At 37.8% G+C, this 17,302-nt stretch overlaps 1 protein-coding gene across 1 annotated transcript; it reads left to right on the top strand.

The window, feature by feature from the left end:
• The first annotated feature begins 17 nt into the window (after window positions 1-17).
• ZCRB1 (zinc finger CCHC-type and RNA binding motif containing 1) lies at window positions 18-17,049 on the top strand. Its single transcript, XM_047787999.1, has 8 exons — window positions 18-213; window positions 1,455-1,540; window positions 4,004-4,032; window positions 10,695-10,806; window positions 11,162-11,269; window positions 15,148-15,260; window positions 15,357-15,432; window positions 16,408-17,049. Exons 2-8 carry the CDS (start codon window positions 1,457-1,459, stop codon window positions 16,537-16,539), a joined length of 654 nt encoding a protein of 217 aa, XP_047643955.1. The 5' UTR covers window positions 18-213; window positions 1,455-1,456; the 3' UTR covers window positions 16,540-17,049.
• Window positions 17,050-17,302: the final 253 nt, after the last annotated feature.

Genomic DNA, 17,302 nt, shown 5'->3' with positions numbered 1-17,302 from the left:
CAGCAAAAGCACCCGCCCCTAGGCCCGCCTCCAGAGCGTGGGTCGAAGGGGAGCCGGGAAGAGGCGCGGCTGCTGCTGCTTTCTCATCTACGGAACCTGACCCCTCCCGGGACCCGTGATGCCAAGGCAGCTGCGAGGGGCAGCGAACTGTCGGGCTTGAGCCCCAGCTGAGGCTCGCGCTTTTCGGGTCTCCTGGGCCCGCCCCACCTGAAGGTAAACTCCTCCCCGGCTGCGGCCTTTCTCCCTGCGGGCTCCTCCCCAGACCCAGCCGCCAGAATCACTTGTCCCTCTCTCCCTACACCTTTTTTTAATTACAGGACCTTTACCTTTGCCTGCCTTCCCCGTTCTAACCAGAACGGCTAACGTGCGAAGAGTTTCAGTTGGAAGCTTTTAAAAAGCGACCTATCGATGCTGAGTTCCTGAAGTTGTCTAAGTCCGGCGTGCCAAGCGAGCATCAGCGCGTTTTCCCATTACATCATTTTAGAATATTTTGTCGTTTGTGATCTTAAATACCCACCACACACGTTTTTAAAATCGAAAATTTGAGTTTGATTGAGTCCGATGTAATTCTCAGATTATTACTGACTTTGTAATATACAGCATAGAAATGTATTACAGATTATATTTGTACACTTAAAATACATATACAAATCAATACCCTTCAGGGCACTGAAAACTATTCATATAATGTATCATTTCAAATTAGCAATAATGTGAAAAATTAGTGATTTGAAAGTTTCTTTACATCATCGAAAGATGAGGCTAAAATTTCCTGGTAACACAACTCCAGAGAAAAATACTACGACAACCAAAAAGGTACCTAGCCAAATTAGCAAAAATCAATGGCTAAGGTTCCTTCTGAGCTCCTAGACACTTTCTCACTGCTTAGGCAAGGTAATAAGCATATCTGAAAGCACTTTCTTGCTTTTAGCCTGAGGGGAGTTTAAGAGTGTCCTCAGTGTTTTTCCTTCATCTGTTAGAAACTCACCTCTCCACACCATATTCATCACTGAAAGGATTAGTGTAATGAATCTACTAGGAAGAAGGGCCAGGAGTTTCTTGTGGCTTAGGGGTTATAAACCCAACTAGTGTCCATGAGGATGTGGGTTCGATCCTGGCCTCACTCAGCGGGTTAAGGATCTGGCAATGCTGTGGCTGTGGTGTAGGCCAGCAGCTGCAGCTCCAATTCCACCCCAGCCTGGGAACTTCCATATGCCACAGGTGTGGCCATAAAAAAATAAATACAAGTAAGTAAATAAAAAGAAGGACCAGAAAACTCTAAGTAGTGTCTGGAGAAAAGGAGTTCCTTAATTCACCCAGCTGGAGTCATTGCTCCTGAGTATTACTAAGAAGTTAGGAAAGTATGTAAATTTAACATTTGCCAATAATATTGATTTTACTTGGAATGAAGAATACTTGGTTTTGATTGCTTTTGGGTTTGTTTGTTTTTTTAGAAATGAGTGGTGGATTAGCCCCAAGTAAAAGCACAGTGTATGTATCCAACTTGCCCTTTTCCCTGACCAACAATGACTTATATCGGGTAAGTTTTTGTATTAGTACTCTTACCTACTGAATCCTCTATTTGAGATAGAAATGTAGTTGAACAGTTCTCTTAAGCAAAATTCTTAAGTACATTACAGTCACTTAAACATTAATACTAAGGACCTCTGTTGAATATGTAAGTGAAAAAAATTAGATACTTGTGATTTCCAAAGAAAATTCTCATTCATTTATAGAGAATAACAAGTTTTTTTTTTAAATAAACACAGAAGACATCCCTAGCATAATCAAGCTGATTTTTCCAGCTGCTTACTTGGCTTTCGAAACTGGTAGTGGTAGGGTTCCCATCGTGGCTCAGAAGGTTAAGAACTCAACATAGTGTCCATGAGGATGCATGTTCAATCCCTGGCCCCGCTCAGTAGATTAAAGATCAGGCATTGAGGTGAATGAGCTTCGCTGTAGGTCGCAGACATGGCTTGGATCTGGCATTGCTGTGACTGTGGCACAGGCTGGCAGCTCCAATTCTACCCTTAGCCTGGGAACTTCTATATGCCACAGGTGCCACCATAAAAAGAGAGAAACTGGTAGTGGGGTAGAGGTTTTGGAGGAAAGAACCTCCAAATGGAAGCAAAACAGACCCCTTAACTAACCCTTTAAATTCTGCAAGTATAAAGTTTGTTTTCAATTCAGGATTGGAGACATTGAAAGAGAAAAAAAAAAATCACTTCCAACATCTTCTTTTACTGCTTTACCTTAGAGAGCAAAATTTCCTGCTGTACCTGTCCTGCAGATGAATGATTGAGAGGAACTGAAAGGAGTGACATGAATCCTTTCTTCCAAATGTGCTGTCTTCTCCCTGCTATTTTGAGTAGATGTTAAGTATAGTAGAGAGATGCTGCATACATGATACATAGTACTTGATTTATTAAATAAGATAGGTTAAGTCTTGGAGTTCCCGTCGTGGCGCAGCAATTAACAAATCCGACTAGGAACCATGAGGTTGTGTGTTTGATCCCTGGCCTTGCTCAGTGGGTTAAGGATCCGGCGTAGCCGTGAGCTGTGGTGTATGTCGCAGACTCAGCTCGGATCCCGCGTTGCTGTGGCTGTGGCGTAGGCCGGTGGCTACAGCTCCAATCCCAGCCTGGGAACCTCCATATGCCACAGGAGCGGCCCTAGAAAAGGCAAAAAGACAAGGAAAAAAAAAAAAGATAGGTTAAGTCTGAAAGAACAAAGAAAATGAACTTTAGTTTCCGTTCCTGTATCAGAGACATTTTGTTTTTATTGAACACTTACTGTATGCTGAACACTCCTATAGGTACTAGGAACACATCAATGAAAAAAAAGATGAAAATCCCTTTTGGCACATACAATATAGCAAGAGAGAAAAATAATTTGAAATATAAAAATTTCAAATGATATTATTTGTTAAATACTAAGTTAATGCTAAGGTATTAGGTGCTAGGAAGTCAAAATAAAGCAGGAAAGGAGAGTTATTAAATGTTAGGTTGGGAATGGGGGTGAAATTTTACTTTGAGAAAGTGACTTGAATAGAGACATGAAGGAAGTAAAAGGCAGCTATGCAGATGTCTGGTGGGGGACAAGCATTTCAGGCAGAGTAAATCAGAAGAGGAAGGGCAGTCAGAGGTAACCCCATTCAAAGGTACCTTCTAGGGCTTGCATAGAAAATGGTGAGGACTCTAAGTGAAATGAGAAGCCATTCGAAAATGTTATATACAAGACTGTCTTTATTGGTCTTCAGAATTCAGTATTAGTAACGCTGCAGTCCAGTTATACTATGTTCCAGGGTTATATAACTTAATCATAGAACTCAATAATGTATTATTATTGATCGCATGTACTAATGTATTCTGAAAGACTTCTACGAAGTATTATATAGTAGATAGGAACTATTAGTAATACGGGTACTGGCTGAAACAGCAGAAATAGATGAGATTACTTAGAATGAAGGTGTAGCTGTAAAAGGGAAGAAAGAGCCAATTATAACGTGCCACCTAAGTATCAGGGTGGACAGAAGGAGGGGACTAAGGGGATAAAAGCTTTTTATTTTCCAAGCAGTGTAAGTAAGGATCTGTCTTCTGACATAGTGATTGCTTGGTGGGGTGGAGGGCAGGCTCAGCATTGACAGTTGAGCTGTGGTGAGGTTGACAGTTGTCCTGGATATACCACAGGAACAGAGCAGCTGTGCAGTGTGTGTGCCTTTCATCCACCACACATGAAGAGTGTTTTTTTTTTTTTTTCTTTGTACTCTTCTGTCAGAAATTTAGAAACTGAGGCAAATATCTGTAACATCAATAACCAAAAAAGAGTATTATTCTAGTCTCTAAAATACAAATATATTTTCTAGGGCCTGCTTTATAAACCAAAGGTAAAACTTTTCATAGACTCCAACAAAGAATGTGGTCAGTATATACAACCTGAAAATTTAAGGCTATTTAATGATTTTAAATAAAATTGTAAATTATTATGTGGTCTTTTGTTTCAGATATTTTCCAAGTATGGCAAAGTCGTAAAGTAAGTATTTATATCAGATTTGAAACTTCATTATTGTCTTTTTTTTCCTTTTTAAGTCCGCACTCACAGCATATGGAGGTTCCCAGGCTGGGGGTCAAATCAGAGCTATAGCTGCCGGCCTAGACCACAGCCACAGCCACAGCAACGCAGGATCTGAGCCACATCTGCAACCTACACCACGGCTCACGGCAACGCCAGATCCTTAACCCACTGAGCAAGGCCAGGGATTGAACCTGCATCCTCATGGATGCTAGTCAGATTCATTAATCACTGAGCCACAACAGGAACACCTGAATTTACTTCATTATTTTCTTAATGGAAGAATATTTTACTATTTTTGATAAAATATGCTGATGTAAACATTTTATGTGTATTAAACAATGTGATTTTGTACCATATTACTAAGAACTAATATTGATTCTCTTACCCAATATGAAACATAGTTTGTGTTTTTTTTTAATTTTTGGATGCCCTGAGGCATATGGGGTTCCCGAGCCAGGGATCTGATCCGAGCCACAGTCCGGACCCAAGCCACAGCTATAGGTAGCAACACTGGATCCTTAATCCACTATGTGGCCAGGGATCAAACCCAGGTCCCAGCGCACCTAAGACACTGCCAATCCCATTGCACCACAGCAGGAACTCCAATATGAGACATAAATTAAAGCCTCTGATTAAATATATATTTTAGATACTAGAAGGTGTGTTATCAAATATACTATAAATGGATCATTGCTGGTCAAACAAGTAGAATGTAAAAACAAATACAGTTGACTCTTGAACAATTCAGTGTTAATGAGAGTATAAAGTAAAGGCAAGGTATTGTCATTCTATCTTATAAGCAATATATGTTCTGGTATAAATTTAAAATCATATTTAAAATCCCAAGAATTTAGAGCATATTTATCTTGACTAGTTGTTTTTTATGTAGCTTTTGATAAATGGATGTTTAAAAAAGCTGAAGTTCATCTACATTCTGAGATTAACTTCTTTTAAACTTAATTCTCTATTTAAAAAATCATCAGAAATGCTAGTAGGTAAATTTTGGGGTCTTCAGAATTTCAGTCGTCATTATCCCTCAGAATGCTGATAATGATGATAGGTAACAATGAACACATAAATATGCTAGGTACTGTTCTAGTATCTTTATATAAATTATCTCATTAAATTCTCACAACCACCTTTTAAGGTAGATCCTGTTACTCTCTTGATATTAAAAATGACAAAACTGGGAGTTCCCGTCGTGGCGCAGTGGTTAACGAATCCGACTAGGAACCATGAGGTTGCAGGTTCAGTCCCTGGCCTTGCTCAGTGGGTTAAGGATCCGGCATTGCCATGAGCTGTGGTGTAGGTTGCAGACGCGGCTCGGATCCCGCGTTGCTGTGGCTCTGGTGTAGGCTGGTGGCTACAGCTCCGATTCAACCCCTGGCCTGGGAACCTCCATATGCCGCGGGAACGGCCCAAGAAATAGCAACAACAACAACAACAACAACAAAAGACAAAAGACAAAAGACAAAAAAAAAGACAAAACTGAGGCGCACAGTAAATCTAAAATCATATTGCTAATTATGGGTGGATACAGTTTGATTCCAGAGCATAGTCCCTTAACCTTTACCTTTTCTTGATTTTTTTTCCTACCTCTCAGAATTGCTGAATGAATTTCCAAACAAATACATAATTGTAAGCAATGAGAATGCTTTGAAGTTAGAGTTATAAACATCTAAAAGTAGGGAAGAACTGGGGTTCCTGTTGTGGCTCACTGGTTAATGAACCTGACTAGCATCCATGAGGACTCAGGTTAGATCCCTGGCCTCACTCAGCAGGTTAAGGATCCCATGTTGCTGTGAGCTGTGGTGCAGGTCACAGACACGGCTCAGATGCTGCGTTGCTGTGGCCCTGGTATAGACCGGCAGCTAAAGCTCCGATTGGACCCCAGCCTGGGAACCTCCATATGCCGCGAGTGCAGCCCTAAAAGACAAAAAAAAAAAAATAGGGAAGTCTTGATACAGTCTAGAGAGTCAGGGTAGATTTACCTAAGTTAGTATCCTTTGAGTTAAAACCTAAAGGCTAAGTAAAAGCTAGGTAGGTTAAAAAAATGGGAGGAACATTTCAGGTTAGAGGGAATTGCTTATGCAAAGGCCTTGTGGCAAGAGATAATAAAGTGAGATCAAGAAATGGAAAGACCAATATGACTTGAGTGAGTAAGGGGGAGAAAGCACCAGGTAGGTCCAGAAATGTAACCAGCTTCCTAACCTTGCTTCTTGACCATGTTACAAGATACTTGATTTTCATCCTAAGAACACCAGGAATCCCTTAAATAATTTTAAATGAGGGGATGACATGATTTGAATTTTTAGAAGCTTATTCCAGCCAGCTTCAGTGTAGAGATTGTATTGGCGGGGAATAAGAGCAGATGCAGGGAGATTAGTCAAAAGATATCGCAGCCCAGAGGAGAAGTTTGGCTTAAGATGGTACAGGTGGACAGGTAGAGACTGGTCAGTTTTGAGAGGTCACTAGACAGGAAAATGGAGAATACTTAGTGATATACTTACTTTGTATTTAAGAGTCCAGTGACCAAGAAGGCTTGTGGGTGACACCCAGGTTTTCCAGAATAGTGTCTGCTTCACTTTATGTGCTTAAATGAGTACATCATATATCTTATATCAGCAAATGGTGCCATCACCTACCTTTTTTCCCATGCCAGAAACATGGGAATCACCCTAGGTTTGTGCTTTCAAATCCTTGATGTAATTATTTTTTTTCTGTTACCATAGAAGGTATCTCTATCAAAATAGTATATTGTAACTAGTTTATAGTTATCTCTCTATATATACTCCAACCTTTTACTGAAGGTAAAAACCCTATCCTACTGCTGGTGCTTAGTGTCTGTGATTGAAGCTAATGGAAAGTCTGAATGGTCTCATGAATAAATAAATGGATGAGCTCTTTTGAGAAACTGCTTTCCATCTTTTTTTTTTTTTAACACATTGAGGTAGAATTAATAGGGGTTACAGAGACAACCACAAAGAAATTTTCATGTTAAAACAGGTAAAATGAAAGCAATATATTTTATAGGTAAAGTTTAAAGAGGAAGCTAGCAGGTAAGAGTGAAAATTCAACACATTCGTCCAAAACAAAGATTTGTTATTACTACAAAAAAAAAATTTTAAATAGGAGAGAAAAGGCATTGTTTACACATAGATTTTAGTAGAGACTAGCAGAAAGGAAGAGAAATTATTTCCAGTTAAAGAAATTAAAGAACTGATACATTCTGAACCCTGAAGAGTGAGTGAAATTTTAATGGGCAAAGATTGAGAGTTGAAAGAAGATAGAAGCCATGTTTACAGAGGCACCAGTTTAGGGGAAGTTCAGGCCATGCTCCATGAACGTTCACTCAGTGGCTTGGTGTGGCTAGACCTCATAGTCTGGGAGTGAGAAGGAGCAGTGAAAGATGAGGGAAATGGAGCCATAATCACAAAGGATATTGATTGCTGGACCAAGGAATAGGCAATTTGAACAACCAGAGATCACTGAGCAAAGGAATGATGCAGTTTTATTTATTCCTTAAGTAGAAGACTCTTCCAATAGCATATGAGCAGAAATTAACATCAAGGAACCAGTAAGAATAGATTGTGGAAATAATGACTAAGAAAAAAAGCAGTGAGAAAGAAAGGACCAATGAGAGAGATCATTAAAAGTTAAAGCATCTGGAAGATAATGTGAGAAAAAGAATATATATATATATATGAATATATGACTGGGTCACTTTGCTGTACAGTAGAAATTGACAGAGCACTAAATCAACTGTAATGGAAAAAATAAAAATCATTAAAAAAACAAATTACAATAAAAAAAAGTTAAAGCAGCTATCTTATTTCATACTTCCTTCAAAATTGGTTAAAAATTTTCCTGTTTACCCTCAATAAGTAGTGTGGCTTTGAAAACAGCCAGTCTAAACTTGAGCTTCATCAAGTACTTCTCTTTCCTCCTTAGCTCTGAATAAACAGATGCACCCTTTTGAGAAACTGTCCATTTTATTTGCCCATTTTTTTCTGAATTAACTTATATTTCTTTTTTTAATGAAACACAACATCACTTTTCCTAATACAGTGGTATCTTTTTACCAGTTTCATTGCAATGACTCTTTAAGTGCCTAAACCCACATCCAAATAAATTTTAGTATGTGAAGTACAGTGTTAAATAAAAGTTCTGTTTATTTCATGTCCTCTTGTCTGTTTTCCTGTTAATTCAGGTTTTAGAAAATTATTAAACTTTGTCTTAGATATTGTCACTTTTTTACTACTTGGAAAAAATCTCAATTTTATGTTACAAAAACAGGATAAAGAACACACAATACCCTTTATCCAGATTCATGTATTGTTAACATTTTACCCCATTTACTCTTATCATTTTCACTCCCCATACATATGTACATGTATGGGTGTGCATATATATGTGTGTGTATACAGATATACACACATACACACACATATATACTTGTGTCTATATATGTGTGTATACACATACAGTTTGTTTCTGTGAGTAATTTGAGGATGATTATAAACCACATTTTCATTACCCTTTACGCCTAAATTCTTAATCATCACCCTTTACATAAAAATATTAATAATAATAAAAATAAATAATATAAATAAATGATAAATAATAAAAATACTAATCATCCCCCCTTTACACCTAAATTCTTCAGTGCGTACTTCCTAAAAATATAATAAGGTTATATATTATATAACCACAGTATAGGTACAAAACTCATAATTTTAAACCGATACAATACCATTGTTGACTCGGTAGTCCATGTTCAGATTGTCAGCTGACCTAATAATGTCCCACATGGAATATTTTCCCCTAGTAACAAGATCCAGTCTACAGTTAGATGTTGGTTTTAACTGTCCCTTAGCCTCCTTTAATTTGGAATATTTATAAATAATATAGCTTTTGTTTTTACACGATGTTGCCTCATGATTTTATAGGAGTTATGTAGTCTTGGCTGGTATACTCTGTAAGTGATATGTTGTGAGGGTATTCATACAGTATCCATTTGCCCCTCATAGGGATATCACTCAGACAAGGTGTTAACCAACTTCTCCACTATATAATCACTTCTTCCCCCTTTGCAACTAGTAAGCAGTCAGTGGAAGACGCTCTTAAGACAATGCACGTATCCTGTTACACATAAAAATTTCACTTTAGACATAGCATTTGTTGAATAATTCTTGCCTGAATTGTTGCAAACGGTGATTTCCCAACTCTCGTACTTGTCCTAGTACAGTTAATAGTCATCCCTTAGCATTCTGCTATAAGCAGTAGCTCTCCTCTCTCCCCCATGCATTTATTTATTATTGGTATGGCCTATGAATTCTTTTTTCTGTGGTTTATAATTCATTGCTATATTTTATTATTTTGGTGCTCAGATTGTCCTAGATTTGACCAATGGGCACTTCTTCTAACTTCTCTGTTCTTGGCCATGCCCCATCGTTTCTTTTCTTTTTTTAATTTTTTTTTCTTTTCTTTTTTTTAAGTAGTTCTTTTCTGACGTAACAAGATGTTCAAAGTTCATCTTGTATCTGCCCTATCCCAGCCTTGGAAATCAGCCATTTCTCCAAAGAGCTCTGTTGAGTATTGTTTTTTTAAACTGTTTTTAATGACATATGATGAGCAAGGGCCACAGAACTAGGGATGTGTAAGGGGTCAAGAGAAGGAGCAGACTCTGTGCTCTAATCACCATTCCTATTACTTAAGTACCCTGGCTAAGAAGCACAGAACTGGAGATTCTTTAAAAGAGAGTCGCACTGAGAACTCTGTTTAGTCACATATGATGGAGCATGATAATGTGAGAAAAAAGAATGTATACATGTATGTGTAACTGGGTCACCATGCAGTACAGTAGAAAAAAAATCGTATTGGGGAAATAGCAATTAAAAAAAAAAAGAATATTAAGAATATAGTTAGAAGAGTTCCCATTGTGGCACAGCAGAAACGAATCCGATTAGGAACTATGAGGTTGCGGGTTCGATCCCTGGCCTTGTTCAGTGGGTTAAGGATCTGGTGTTGCTGTGAGCTATGGTGTAGGTCACAGACGCCACTCGGATTTGGTGTTACTGTGGTTGTGGTGTAGGCCAGCGGCTACAGCTCCAATTGGACCCCTAGCCTGGGAACCTCCATATGCTGCAGGTGTGGCCCTAAATAGACAAAGGCAAAAAAAAAAAAAAAAACCTAGAAAAAATTAATTTGAAAAAAATCCCTTTACTTTTTGCGCAAAAGAGAATACCTCAGTTTTATTTTGTTTAATTTTTTCCTGCGGAGTAAGCGAGTCAGTGGAGAAAAGGAATTATACTTATTTAAGATTCCATTGTCTCTGTAATCTCTTTACTTCATCCTTCAACCTCTGTTTAATGTTTGATTTATCAGATACTCCTAATTGTAGCTGTGTTCATTTGTGTAAAATCAGTATCACACTTCCTTATTTCCACTCTTCTTTATAACTCATAACTTTGAAGAAATATCTATTTGTTAAATATATTAATTTCTTTTACTCTGTAAATATTAACCTTTTTTGGACTTGAGTTTTTCAAGTATTTATTCATATGTTTTATTTATTGCTGCCTCATTATTTTTAACTGGCTATTTGTTTATACTTTAAGGGTTACTATAATGAAAGATAAAGATACCAGGAAGAGTAAAGGGGTTGCATTTATTTTATTTTTGGATAAAGACTCTGCACAAAACTGTACCAGGGCAATAAACAACAAACAGGTAAGCCTTTCATTCCCAATAAGGTTTTTAACCAAAAGCCTTTATGCTCATCCAGGCTAAAAATGTGGGCATGCAGTGGGATGGTTGAGTTGGATGGCTATCAGTAGATTCTAAGATTATAACTTACAGAAAAGAAAAATAGGTCAAAACTGTACTGGGTTCCCAAAACATTGGTAGATTATAGGGAATAAAAATCTATTTTATAAGATAGAATTTGTCATACCTAAGTAGGCAATTGCTAAAATAATCTAAAAAATAAAAGGTAACTGAAGGTATAGGAAATGGGATCCAATAACTGTAATTTTAGGTTTCAGTGAAATGTGTCCTTCTGCATTTACATTTTCCTCTGGTCTAGTTATTTGGTAGAGTAATAAAAGCAAGCATTGCTATTGACAATGGAAGAGCAGCTGAGTTCATCCGAAGACGAAACTACTTTGATAAATCCAAGTGTTATGAATGTGGGGTAAGTATAACTAAAACAATATAATTTTCCATAGTTTACTTGAAGGTATTTTTCACATAAATGTTTTATTTGTGTTCTCCAGAACACAAAGACTGGCTAGCTAAAAATGGGCGATGAAAGTTGTTTTACTTTGGGACTGTAGACTCTTGTAAGTAAACTCAACTGAAATATAATATATAAAGATAACCTGGAGTTCTCATCGTGGTTCAGCAGTAATAAACCCTGCTACGATCCATGAGGACACAGGTTCAATCCCTGGCCTTGCTCAGTGGGTTAAGGATCCACCATTGCCATGAGCTGTGGTGTAGGTCATAGACACGGCTTGGATCCCACGTTGCTGTGGCTGTGGTGTAGGTGTAGGCCAGCAGCCGTTAAGTCCAATTCAACCCCTAGCTTGGGAACTTCCATATGCCATGGGTGTGGCCCTTTAAAAAAAGACAAAAAAAAAGATAACCTGAATTGGGTAATACAGAGTGGTATTTTCTCTGGTTTCTAAATCTTTGAAAATTATTAGATTAAAAAGTAGTAAGACTAATTATTACATTATTGTCTGCAAGATTTTAGTGCTCTATAAATTTTTGTGTTTCTATAATATTTTGTCAGTGATTAAAGTTCATGGATCAGTAAAAACAGTATCCTATGACCTATCCACAATGGGCTATTTTTTTGAAAAGTTTTTTTCCCCCTAACCATTTAGTAACTGAACTATACCCAAGTTTTCTATCTAGTTCTCATTATATTTTGTTATCCATTTAAACTTTAGGTGATTAGGAAAGGTGTATAGCCATAGAACAGTTTTGTACGAGGCCCATAATGGGCTCAAGAGAATTTTAGTCTAGGTCTCATTGATGTCGATTTCAAAAATAGCTGTATCTATAGACAGATAGACAGATACTAAAAAGCAAGATATATATATAAATTCAGAGGTTAATGGAGAGGTATTTACTGAAGAGAGGATTACTGGGTTTGGTGAATGGATATAGGTGGATGGATGGGCAGAAAGAGAACAAGCAAGGCCTTGGGTACATTTTGTCAAATTTGATGATTCTGATATCTAAGTTAATGTTTTAAAAACTGTTCCAGAGTCCTGAGTTTTGTTAAAAAAAAAAGATAGGAAGAAAGAGAGGTGTTGTTATGGTCAGATAAGAATATATCCACATATTCACAGTAAATATTAAGTTATCCAAGAATTTCTGGATGAAGCTGATAATCTGTCTTTCAGGCTGTGGAGCCAGAGATTTTTTTACATTATACTTTGCACACTATATTTTTTAAAATTTTCCCTCACCAAAAGATCTGTTTACATTTATTGTAGCCTGGTTTTTCTAAAGCTATTTCATTATTAACCACCACCCCACCCCACCCCCACACCCACTTTTTTTTGTATGGAATACGTTAACAGTTTTTGGTATACCATTATCACAAAAACAATTTGGAAAATGGGTCTCTACATCCTGTTATTGTTACTGTGTTAACAATAACACTGGGGTTCAGTCAGGTCCCCAGATATACAAAGTATACAGTCTACTTGATACTTTGTGAAATATACTTGAAAGGCATGATTATTTTTCTCTTCTATTGTTCTAATTCTGGCTCAGTCTCTCCCCACACCCTCATTCTCACATATTACTTCTTAAAGGTATTTTTAGTAAGTTAATGCACAGATTCATTGTCTTGTTTTACAACTCAGATAGTGTTAGGGCTCATTATAATGTTACGGTTAGTCCAGCACTGTCCATCACAAATATATGTAAGCCAAAAATGTAATTTTTAATTTTCTAATAGCCACATTAAAAAAATAAACAGGAGTTCCCATCGTGGCTCAGTGGCTAACTAACCTGACTTGCATCCATGAGGACTCGGGTTTGATCCCTGGCCTTGCTCCATGGGTTAAGGGTCTGGCGTTGCTGTAAGCTGTGGTGTAGGTCACAGAGGCCACTCAGATCCCACGTTGCTGTGGCTGTGGCATAGGCCGGTGGCTACAGCTCCAATTAGACTCCTAGCCTGGGAACCTCCATATACCACTGGTGTAGCCCTAAAAGATGAAAAAAAAAAAGAAAGAAAGAAACAAGGTTAAAAATTAATATATTTTATTTAATCCAAAATATTATTATTTAAATTATGTAATTAATATTTTTAAATTATAGTATTTTACATTTTTTCTTTTTTTCTTTTCTTTCTTTTGTTTTTTTGTTTTTTTGTTTTTTAGGGCTGCAACTGTGGCATATGGACATTCCCAGGCTAGGGGTCTAATCAAGCTACAGCTGCCAGCCTACAGCAGTGTTAGATCCCAGCCTCGTCTGCACCCTATACCACAGTTCCCAGCAATGCCAGATCCTTAACCCACTGAGTGAGGCCAGGGATTGAACCTGCATCCTCATGGATCTTAGTCAGATTCGTTTCTGCTGAGCCACGATGGGAATGCCCTACATTCTTTTTTTGGTCTTTTTGCCTTTTCTAGGGCTGCTCTCGCGACATATGGAGGTTCCCAGGCTAGGGGTCTAATCGGAGCTGTAGCCACCGGCCTACGCCAGAGCCACAGCAATGTGGGATCTGAGCTGCGTCTGCAACCTACACCACAGCTTACAGCAACGCCGGGTCCTTAACCCACTGAGCAAGGCCAGGGATCGAACCCGCAACCTCATGGTTCCTAGTCGGGTTCGTTAACCACTGCACCACGACGGGAACTCCCCCTACATTCTTTTTTATACTATCTTCACAATCCAGTGTGTACCAATTCAGACAGGTTCTCATAAACCCCAGGAGATTATAGCTAGTGGTTGCCGTAAGTGGACACTGCAGGTATAGTCTAGATATGAAAGAACAAAAGTGAAATTAAATTAGAGGAAAACATTAAGTTTTCCATTTGTTTTTAAAACAATGTTAAGTGACATATTGGAAGTTAGGAATAGTTTTGTCCACATTTTATCATAATAACTTAAAATTTTTACTTTTGGAGTTCCCGCTGTGGCACAACAGGATCAGCAGCATAGCTGCAATGCCAGGTTCTATCCTCCACCTGGCATAGTGCGTTAAAGTTTCCAGCATTGCATCAGCTGTGGCATAGGTTGCAACTGCAGCTTGGCTCTGATCCCTGTTCCAGGAACTCTTATGTGCTGTAGGGCAGCCAAAAAAGAAAAAAAAATTTTGTTTACATTTAAGGCAGAGGCCAATTTAAATTTTGAATTGTTTTATATCCTGAATCTTTCTTTTTCTTTCCTTTTGTCTTTTTGTGCCACACCTGTGGCATATGGAATTTCCCCTTTTAGGGGTCGAGTCAGAGTTGTAGCTGCTGGCCTACAGCACAGCCACAGCAACACCAGATCCAAGCCATGTCTGTGACCTACACCACAGCTCACGGCATTGCTGGATCCTTAACCCACTGAGTGAGGCCAAGGATGGAACCTGCATCCTCATGGTTACTAGTCAGGTTCGTTTCTGCTGAGCCACAATGGGAACTCCCATATATCCTGAATCTTGACATTTAAAGTTTAAACACTGCATTGCTGTGGCTGTGGCATAGGCTTTACAGCTGTTGCTCCCATTTGACCCCTAGCCTGGGAACCTCCATATGCCATGGGCATGGCCCTAAAAACAAAAAATAAAAAAATTTAAAAATAAAGTGTTTAAAGGAAGAACACCTCTTTTACTCTTAGTGTAACTACTAAAATACTTCCTTATTGGGAATTATAATATCATAATCTCTTCCTTCTAAATATTAAAATAATATGTTTTAATTTCTTTGTGTATATTCCCAATCTGACAGTCTTCTTCTTAAGTTCTAAAACATTTTAGTCTTATGTAATAACCACCAAGTTTCTCTTAATAACACAACAAATATAGTATTTCTTCCTTTCCTTTTTAATGGGAAACAAAAGGAAAGTGGACACTTAAGTTATGCCTGTCCTAAAAACATGCTTGGAGAACGTGAACCTCCAAAGAAGAAAGAGAAAAAGAAAAAAAAGAAAATTCCTGAACCAGAGGAAGAAATGTATGTATACTCACTCTTACCAAATAAATGATTGTGTTGTTCTGTCTTTTTACTGTTGTTTGAGCACATTCTGATTTTTTTTCTTTAACATTTTAGTGAAGAAGTGGAAGAGAGTGATGATGAAGGGGAAGATCCTGCTCTTGACAGCCTCAGCCAGGCCATAGCTTTCCAGGTACTAAATAGTTCTTTTAGAAGACCCCATGCCATGGCTGTCTTTGAGTTAATAATGTCCCTTGCTTACTTTATTCATCATCTCCTCATGGAAACAACTTATCTCTTTATCAGATAGGCTCTTTCTTTAAGGTCTTTAGAACATTGTGGTGGAAAAGTTCCCATTGGTTCTTTCTAGATTTTAAGGGCCCCACAACACATTTAATAGCTTAATCTGTTTTCCTTATAGAATTGAACAGAACTATTTGATTAAAGTAAGATTAGCCCAATGGAAAAGATTTTATTAAATGTAAGAAATTATTTTAAAAGAAGCGTCATTCTAGCGTTCCCTAGTGGCCTAGTAATTAAAGATTCAGCATTCTCACTGCTGTGGTACCAGTTTGATCCTTAGACTGGGAACTTCCACAGGCCACAAGCATGGCCCCCTGACAAAAGGTAGTTCCCACTGTGGCACAGCTGAAATGAATCTAACTAGTATCCATGAGGATGCAGGTTTGATGCCTGGCCTCGCTCAGTGGGTTAAGGATCCGGCGTTGGGGTTCCCATCGTGGCGCAGCGGAAATGAATCTGACTAGGAACCATGAGGTTGCAGGTTCGATTCCTGGCCTCGCTCAGTGGGTTAAGGATCTGGCTTTGCTGTGAGCTGTCATGTAGGTTGCAGACACTGCTCAGATCCCGTATTGCTATGGCTGTGCACAGGTCGGTGGCCACAGCTACAATCTGACAAAAATGAAAAGCTTCATTTTAAAACAAAACTGAAAACATACCTAGAATAATTTTGAGTAACCTGGTAAGAATGGGGCAGGGGAACAATATCCTGATGGTATAGAATTGTATGCCTGGGCTAGGTGGGTAGAGGGTGTTGCTGGAACTGGTGATGTGTTTTGCCATGTTTTGAATTAATGTACCATAAGTAATATATTAAATAGATTCCTGATTTTATTATTTTTTGTTTGTTTTCTGAACCGCATTATAGCAAGCCAAAATTGAAGAAGAACAAAAAAAATGGAAACCCAGTTCAGGGGGTCCTTCAACATCAGATGATTCAAGACGTCCAAGGATAAAGAAAAGCACATACTTCAGTGACGAGGAGGAACTTAGTGATTAAAATTATATTTATTATGTAAATATCATTTAAAAAATTGTAAAGCTTGTAATACCAAGTTTGGTTGGGACTAAAGAATTACTTTTAGAATTTGAACATCAGAACACTTAGTACCAAATAGTTTTTTTTACTTTAAAATAGTTTGTAGGAAATTGAAAAGTAATTTTAAAGTATCATGTTTCTATCTTGCATCAAGATTTGCTAATAACCATTAATCTTCAAAACAGTTCATTTGAATAAAAAAGAAAACATAAAACTATCATAATAATGCTGTTGGCATCCCAAGAAAAAAGACAGATATTAAAAAGATTTGTTTGAGAAGTTCATTATAAAAGTTTGCATCTGATTTGATTGGTTTACATAAGGACATTTGAAATAAATTTCATCTTTAAAACAAAAACTTCATAAAGGCTGGGAAAAGTTGAATGACTTTTTGTTATTAAATGTGGAGTTCCCGTTGTGGCTTGTCATTAAATGTTAATAAAATTTTCTCAAGAGAATTTTATTTTTAAATATAGGTGTTTTGTCATCTTATTTCTTTTAGCTTTATCTTCATTCATATACATTGTAATTACCCATAAAACATAAAGGAGCTCTCAAAGGCTTGTCACCAAACAGCAGTTATTTGCTCTTCCCTTGGCACCAAGTTCCACATCCCAGAAGCAGCTAGCTTCTTTAGTTGTTTCTTTCACATGTCCACACTAAATGCTAAATAAATAGACTCCTGCCTCTAACCCATAAAGGGATGAAGGAGGAGCTTTCAGTC

The sequence above is a fragment of the Phacochoerus africanus genome, chromosome 7 (genome assembly GCF_016906955.1).
Source record: "Phacochoerus africanus isolate WHEZ1 chromosome 7, ROS_Pafr_v1, whole genome shotgun sequence".
Classification (NCBI taxonomy): domain Eukaryota; kingdom Metazoa; phylum Chordata; class Mammalia; order Artiodactyla; family Suidae; genus Phacochoerus; species Phacochoerus africanus.
The sequence above is the reverse complement of the archived record's forward strand: the minus strand, read 5'-3'. Positions and strand labels throughout refer to the sequence as shown.

Excerpts from the sequence above, each read along its gene's own strand:
- ZCRB1 (XM_047787999.1), top strand. The coding sequence starts at position 1,457 with ATGAGTGGTGGATTAGCCCCAAGTAAAAGCACAGTGTATGTATCCAAC. Across the intron at positions 11,270-15,147 it reads CCAAGTGTTATGAATGTGGG|GAAAGTGGACACTTAAGTTA; the intron begins GTAAGTATAACT and ends GGGAAACAAAAG. Across the intron at positions 15,433-16,407 it reads GCCAGGCCATAGCTTTCCAG|CAAGCCAAAATTGAAGAAGA; the intron begins GTACTAAATAGT and ends ACCGCATTATAG.